This window comes from Ictalurus punctatus, chromosome 2 (assembly GCF_001660625.3).
Source record: "Ictalurus punctatus breed USDA103 chromosome 2, Coco_2.0, whole genome shotgun sequence".
NCBI lineage: Eukaryota > Metazoa > Chordata > Actinopteri > Siluriformes > Ictaluridae > Ictalurus > Ictalurus punctatus.
Genome location: NC_030417.2, coordinates 15,793,267 through 15,801,277, shown reverse-complemented (window position 1 = coordinate 15,801,277; position 8,011 = coordinate 15,793,267). Strand labels below are relative to the sequence as shown.

At 40.4% G+C, this 8,011-nt stretch overlaps 1 protein-coding gene across 2 annotated transcripts; it reads left to right on the top strand.

The window, feature by feature from the left end:
- The first annotated feature begins 2,309 nt into the window (after positions 1-2,309).
- arl9 (ADP-ribosylation factor-like 9) lies at positions 2,310-7,975 on the top strand. 2 transcript variants are annotated; one of them, XM_017456762.3, is made up of 4 exons: positions 2,310-2,621; positions 5,203-5,371; positions 6,069-6,244; positions 7,315-7,975. In XM_017456762.3, the coding sequence occupies exons 1-4, from the start codon at positions 2,409-2,411 to the stop codon at positions 7,498-7,500; spliced, it is 744 nt and encodes a 247-aa protein (XP_017312251.1). In that variant the 5' UTR covers positions 2,310-2,408; the 3' UTR covers positions 7,501-7,975. The 2 variants fall into 2 exon arrangements, with proteins under 2 accessions (XP_017312251.1, XP_017312247.1); XM_017456758.3 differs by having other exon boundaries at positions 2,312-2,621; positions 5,200-5,371.
- Positions 7,976-8,011: the final 36 nt, after the last annotated feature.

Sequence of the window (8,011 nt, the reverse complement as noted above, 5' to 3'; positions counted from 1 at the left end):
TTCCTGGATTTGTGAAGTGGAAAGGTTACCCACTGTACCACCATGCTTCCCCACTTTAATAATGCACAGATTAATATAGTAGAGAGTCCTAAATAATATCTTGTTGCCTTATGCCAAGATCTTGAAAAAATAAGAAAAATCTTCGACATTTTTTTAAAACCAAGAAAAAGCGACTGGTGATGTAATAACAGTTTGTAGTTTAGTTTTGTAACACCAAAACAATTTAGTTGACAATATGAAATGTTTGTCTTGGCAAACTGCTGTTTCACAAACTGAATCAAACATCATCCCATTGTTGATTATTTTCCTGTAATAGCGTGCCTTGGTGTTTGTTTACTTTTTGTCTTAAAGTAATTACACTGTATGAATATTTTAAGGGTATCCTTCTAAGGAAAGGTACTGAGCCAGGGTTGACGTTTTTTACATCAAAATGAGAGTTTTAGAGCAAGATTGGGTACAAAGGTACAGAGCATCCAGAAAGTATTCACACCGCTTCACTTTTTCCACATTTTGTTATGTAACAGTCTTATTCCAAAATGGATTAAATTTATTATTTTCCTCAAAATTCTACAAACAATACCCCATAATGACAACATGAAAGAAGTTTGTTTGAAATCTTTGCAAATTTAAGCCTCAAGTCTTTTTGAGTATGATGCTACAAGCTTGGCAGACCTATTTTGGGGCAGTTTCTCCCATTCTTCTTTGCAGGACCTCTCAAGCTCCATCAGATTGGATGGGGAGTGTGCACAACCATTTTCAGATCTCTCCAGAGATGTTCAATCAGGTTCAGGCTCTGGCTGGGCCACTCAAGGACATTCACAGAGTTATCCTGTAGGCACTCCTTTATTAACTTGGCTGTGTGCTTAGGGTCATTGTCCTGTTGGAAGCTGAACCTTCGGCCCAGTCTGAGGTCCAGAGTGCTCTGGAGCAGGTTTTCATCAAGGATGTCTCTGTACATTGCTGCATTCATCTTTCCCTCGATCCTGACTAGTCTCCCAGTTCCTGCCGCTGAAAAACATCCCCACAGCATGATGCTGCCGCCACCACCATGCTTCACTGTAGGGATGGTATTGGCCAGGTGATGACTGGTGCCTGGTTTCCTCCAGACATGACGCTTGCCATTCAGGCCAAAGAATTCAATCTTTAGTCTGAGAGTCCTTCAGGTGCCTTTTGGCAAACTCCAGGTGGGCTGTCATGTGTCTTTTACTGAGGAGTGGCTTCCATCTGGCCACTCTACCATACAGGCCTGACTGGTGGAGTGCTGCAGAGATGGTTGTTCTTCTGGAAGGTTCTCCTCTCTCCACAGAGACATGCTGGAGCTCTGTCAGAGTGACCCTCAGGTTTTTGGTTACCTCCCTAAGGCCCTTCTCCCCAGATCGCTCAGTTTGGCCGGGCAGCCAGCTCTAGTATGAGTCCTGCTGGCTCCAAACTTCTTCCGTTTACGGATGATGGAGGCCACTGTGCTCATTGGGACCTTCAATGCTGCAGAAATGTTTCTGTGCCCTTCCCCAGATCTGTGCCTCGATACAATCCTGTCGCGGAGGTTTACAGATAATTCCTTGGACTTCATGGCTTGGTTTGTGCTCCGACATGCATTGTTAACTGTGGGACCTTATATAGACAGGCGTGTGCCTTTCCAAATCATGTCCAATCAACTGAATTTACCACAGGTGGACTTCAATCAAGTTGTAGAAACATCTCAAGGATGATCAGTGGAAACAGGATGCACCTTAGCTCAATTTTGAGTTTCATAACAAAGGCTGTGAATACTTATGTACATGTGCTTTTTTTTCTTCCCAATATGGGGTACTGGTTGTAGAATTTTGAGGAAAATAATGAATTTAATCCATTTTGGATTAAGGCTGTAACATAAAATGTGGAAAAAGTGAAGCGCCGTGAATACTTTCCAGATGCACTGTAAGTACGTGGTTTCGGACGCAGTCGTGCTCTTTTCTGCCATGTGTGTGTGAATGTGTCCTGTCACAAATGCAGTGAAAACTCCCACACTACATTAATAGTGTGATTAAGGTGTGTACATGTCTATAATGCGACTAAAATAGGAATACTCCAGATGTCTTAATGTGTTTACTTCAAGTATGACATAAATCAGATTAAGGTAATCAATAATCGCTGTTTACATGGTAGTTTCTTAATCAGAGTATCGTCTTAATCGGGTTTATATTGGATTGTTGTTTGTCCATGTAAACGTACTCCCAGAGCACTGCTTTATGAATCCGTAATTATTTACAGATGTAAATAAATCAATCTGGCAATCTGAGTAGAGGGATCCGTTCCAATCTGGCAACCCTGTATTCTAATCCACTTGTGCTGAGGGTGCTTCGTCATGGCGTCGAGTTTGTGAGAAACTCGCTTTTTTTTCCACCCCCTCGGAATCGGGATTAAAAAACATGCCGGGTTTGAGAGAAGCTGCGTTAGCTGGAGCTGCCCTGGCACTAACCGGAGGCGTCGCCTATGTTATCTGGAAGTTACGAGACACCAAGCAAAACCGAGAAGCAGAGAAAGTGACGTTAAAACAGAATTTAAACGCAGAGAAACAAGAAAAGTTAGTCGAGAAAGAAATAAGGACCGAGACCGCGCGCGAAGCTCCTACCGTCTCTCAGGTCTGTTTCAACACCTCGCTGATCACTTAGCTGAGAGTTCATCACAAGCGAGTTAAATTACTACTTTAGCTGGTGCTAGTGCTAGCTAACTACATTAGCTAACCTGGTTCACTTGTGCACTGTCTAAGAGTTTGCATTCTGCGAAGAAATCAAGTTTACATTTTAACTAATCCACAGCCAGCCCTAATGACCGTTAAAACCTCTGCGATTCTAACGCGCTCTGACGTCATAGTTTCTTGTTATTAGTTAGTCAGCTAACTAAAATAAACAACCATCCTAAGCAACTCGGAAAGTCCTGCAGTTCAAAGTATATGTGACACCTGTGCTTTAAACTGCTTTCTGAATATACACTGTGGCCAAAAGTATATGGACACTCCTCCTAATTATTGAGTTCAGGTGTTTCAGCCACACCCATTAATATCTGGTGCATATAATCAAGCACAGCCATACAACCTCTCTAGACAAACCGGGACAGTAGAATGAGGCGTCGTGAACAGTTCAGTGATTTTAACCCTGGCACGGCTGCAGTATGTCACAAATCATTTCTGCTAGAGCTGAAGCTGGGGATAGGATGTCCAACACGCTCATTTTGGCCATGTACTTTTGATCATATAGTGCATCTCTGAAGCTTTGTCCAAAAATCATGCCTACACAGACAGCCTCTTCCCAAAACGGAAAGCAACAATATTTTGAAATGTCGTGCACAATGTATATCACCATAAATACTGTAATCTGCAGATGTCTATAACATAACAATTTATAAAAACAAGAGGATTATCTCTGCTTGGCCAATGCTGTGACCAAACGCAGTCGGACACCATGGGGATGGAATGACTTTGTCAACACGTTTTATTTCCTTCAATTGTTCTTTCATTCTTGTTGTATGTTGCTATTAGATATGGGCACAAGTACTTAAAACTCGAGTTACTGCCTGTGTGGAGTTTCTGTGTATGTTCTCTGGCTATTTCTTCAAGGTTCTCTGGTTTCCTCCTACCTTCCAAAAACATGTTGATAGGTGGACTGGCTATGTCCCACATGTGTATGTGCATGGTGCCCTGTGATGGACTGGCATCCCACACCCAGTGTTCCCATGATCAGCTTTGGATCTATCACAATCCTGACCTGGATAAAGTGCTTAATAATTAATTAATGAATGGAAAAAATGCTCAAGACGTGACGGCAATAACTGGTCATCACAACATAATAAATTCCATAAAACATACAAACTGTTATCTGATTGGTTTTGGTAGCATTGGAGGTGGGAACTGCAGTCTGAAGGGGTACAGTGACATTAGGGGTGGAAAATGTGTTCTAGCTACTAGGGAGCCATGATTTTGCAAACTTGCAGTGTTTACATCTCAATGTGTTGAACAACTTAGAACATGTCACCATTGTTGGTGCACCACCCAATATTTTTAGGTGAGCAAAAGTACTGGGACAGATAGTTTTAAAGTAAATAATACTTAATATTTGGTTGCAGATCCCTTGCTTGCAATAACTACATCAAGCCGGTGACCCACTGACATCGCCAAACTTTTTCATTCTTCTTTGGTGGTGCTTTTCCAAGCTTGTGCCATAGCTTCTTTTAGTTGTTTGTTTTGGGGGGTTTCTCCCTTCAGTTTCCTCTTTAGGAGGTCAAATGCATGCTCACTGTTGATTGACTTGGCCAGTCTAAAACCTTCCACTTTTCCCCCCTGATAAAGTCCTTTGCTGTATTGGCACTGTGTTTGAAGTCATTGTCTTGCAACATGATAAAAGTTCCTCCCAATTAAATTGGATGCATTTCTCTATAACTTGGCATACAAAATGTTCCTGTAAACTTCTGATGCTACCATAATCATCATCAATAATAATAAATTGCATCATCAATAATGATTAGTGAGCTTATTCCAGAAGCAGCCATGGAGCCATGTCACTGACTGTTGTTTTGGGGTTTTTCTTCACAGCTCTCACAATGTTTCTTTTCTTCATCTGCTGTTGTTATCCTTAGCCGACCTGTTTGAGGTCTGGTGGTTAGTACACCAGTACTTTTTTTTTTAGGACATGCAATATTGTTGTATTGGCTATACCCAGTATTTGTGCAATGGCTGTGAATTTTTTCTCTTTCTCAGCTTCAAAATGGCTTGCCTTTCTCCCATATACAGCTCTCTGGTCTCTATGTGGGTTTATCCTTTTAAACAAGAAAAATGTAGTCTTCACAGGTGAAACCCAGGGCTCAAACCAAGAGTTGACATTCAAAGCTATTAATTGTCAATATAACAGGGCACACATGGGCAACAAGAAACACCTGTCAATTGCATGATTCGTTATTTTAGATCATTTGAAAAATAGATGAGTTCAAACAAAAGGTGCCAAGTTCTAAATTGTTTAACACACCTAGATCTAAATATTAGGAAATTAAAGCTGAAATTTTCACAATCTATTGTGTTCTTTTCATCTTTTGATCTTGAACCCAAATGTCTTTAGTGTATAGCAAAAGCAAAATAACGGGCCTTGACATTCCAGTACATTTGGTGGGGACTATATATAGTGTCAGTTCATTGTTGATGTTGTTGCTTTTGTGTGTGTTTGTGTGCAGCAGCGACAGGCAAGAGGTTCTCAGGTGTTGGTGTTGGGTTTGGATGGTGCGGGCAAGACGAGTCTTCTTCAATGCTTTGTGACAGGCAGCACGGAGCAGGAAGTGTCACCCACGCAGGGGTTCCATGCCGTCTCTATCAACAGAGAGGAGCTGCACATTGAGTTCCTCGAGAGTATGCACACAACCTACACGCACTGCATGACTCAATATTCCTCATTTACACTTTAATGTCTTGGTAGTGTGAGTAAAAAATTTAGATGGAGACATTTCTTTAATAAGTTATGTAAGGAGTAAAACAGTTGGGGAAGTGCTGTTACAGGAAAATAATTAAACACAGGGCGGAGTGATGTCGTTACCACCCTGAAGTTGATTGTTTTACCTTTCCTCTTAAACCACAACAGTTTACCAACATATGGAATGTCTGTGAAACAAGTTAATTCCTAGTTGGTCCCATTCCCTCTCTTTTATGTTCTCTTGGAAGTTAATGACAACAACAAAAAACGCAGCTTGTCATGTTACCAATAAAACTGTAAAGCAGAATGTTCTTTTCAAAGATCGTTCCAGAGCACTGACACTGGAGACTCCTTCCATTAGTTTCTTGTGAGGCTTAGATTATATTGAACATCCCCAATACAAGTACCTGTGAATTAGTTTTTACTATTGAAATGATGACATATTAGTATAAGCACATTAATATAGGCTACTGTTACAATTAATCAACAATGCAAATTTTACAGTGCTGCGGTATAACATCAAACTGTGATGAAACTTTAGGTATCATCATAAATAATTTTTATATCAGCACATGCCTATTCTTCACACGCTTGTAAATGATGGTTGTAGTAAAAGTCCTCCTGTTTCGTATGTAGTTGGAGGCGAGGAGAAGTTCAGAGACTACTGGCCCATGTATCTGAAAAAGGCTCGGGTGTTGGTGTTCGTGCTGGACTCTTCCAACTCCACACGCTTTCCTCTGGCTAAAACCAGCCTACACCGGCTGCTGGCCGCTGAGCTGTACCTGCCGTTGGTCCTGCTTGCTAATAAACAGGTAAACACCACTAGATCCACTAGAGCGATAGTGTGGCTGGTTTACTATGGAGCCTGGAAGCTGACAAAAGTATTTGCATATGTATTTCATATACGTCTCTGAATACGAATGCTGTTTATTCTGTGGAGTATTTAGTAAATGTACATTTTTGCCAGTGTTTTTTCTTTGTTTTGAACTTGCCGGAGGTACGATTTGCCTTCAAAATCATATAAAAACGTATACAGTAAACGGGTTACAGTTTTGATATTTAAAGAAAACAGAATGCTGCTTTTCCCTTGGAAATCCAGATGGTTCACATTTACATAAAATATGGCTTAGTGGTTAGCACGTTCGCCTCACACCTCCAGGGTTGGGGGTTCGATTCCCACCGTGGCCCTGTGTGTGCAGAGTTAGCATGTTTTCCCCGTGCTGCGGGGGTTTCCTCCGGGTACTCCATTTTCCTTCCCAAGTCCAAAGACATGCATGGTAGGCTGATTGGAGTGTCCAAAGTGTCCGTACTGTGTGAATGTGTATGTGATTGTACCCTGCCTCGTGTCCGATGCTCCCTGGGATAGGCTCCAGGTTTCCCTATGACCCTGAAAAGGATTAAGCGGTATAGAAGATGGATGGATGTTAATTTTTATAGATATGTTTTTAGGGTTCTTGTTTTATTTATTTATTTATTTTTATTTTTTTATCTCAAAACCATGACCTGTAATTTTGAAATGTACACTATGCAAGGTCAAGCTTACCCATAGTACATTGAAAGGAACCAGAAAAAAAACATTTGCAAAAATGTCAAAGTGATTGTCAAATTACACCACTGAAGAAAAATATATTTAATGTGACGCTTCTGTAACCATTAATGTAAATTCATATTTCTTTCATCAGAATCCAAGCTCCATAGTTCATGAACCCAGATGAACTAAAAGGGAAATTTCTTCTTGTTCTTCATCTTGTTGTTATTATTATTATTATTATTATTATTATTATTATTATTATTATTATAAATAAAGAATATTTAGAATATGTAGAATGTGTGTTTTGTCCTGAAAAACGTACTGAAATGTATTTGTCTCTCTCTGTCTCAGGACCTCCCGGGTGCGTGTGGGGTGACTGAGCTGTACGAGTCGATGGCACTGGGTTCAGTAGGCGATGGCCGTAAGCTGTGTGTTTTGGGCACGCAGGTTCGGAAAGGTTCGTCCGCTGCTCATCCCAGTGTGCAGGATGCTTATGAGCTCATCCTGGAGATGATGAACAGTAACTGTGCGGAGTAGCAGAACTCCACCTAATCGCTAATATCAGCCTCAACAATAAGGCTGATTGGTTATGTTTTTAGCTAAGATTAACGAATGTCTAACAGAATCAGGGCTATTTCATCACCAAAGACATTCCTTAAGCAGAAAGCACTAAACATGATCATTCAGGGTTACGAGTTTATTGTTGCATCAGTATTTAAGTAACACTAAAGCAACACAGTGTTTTTTATTGTGGTTTGATTGGGTCTTCTACAATGTGGCTTAGATGTTAGATGTTCTTGTATAACTACCAAAATTTGCTGAGCACTGTGTTAATACTGGAAAGACTGTTATGAATGTATCTGTGTTTAACATGAATTTGATACACAGACTTTCGTAATTTTTTTTATATTGTAATCTCCTGTATAGATGCTGTTACCTTCTGTTAGATGTTTAAAGCAATATATCTGTTTTAAAACTATTCAAACATCCAATAAAAAGTCCACATATGCGATACTGCTTTCTTAAGTCATAACCAGTAATTAAAAAT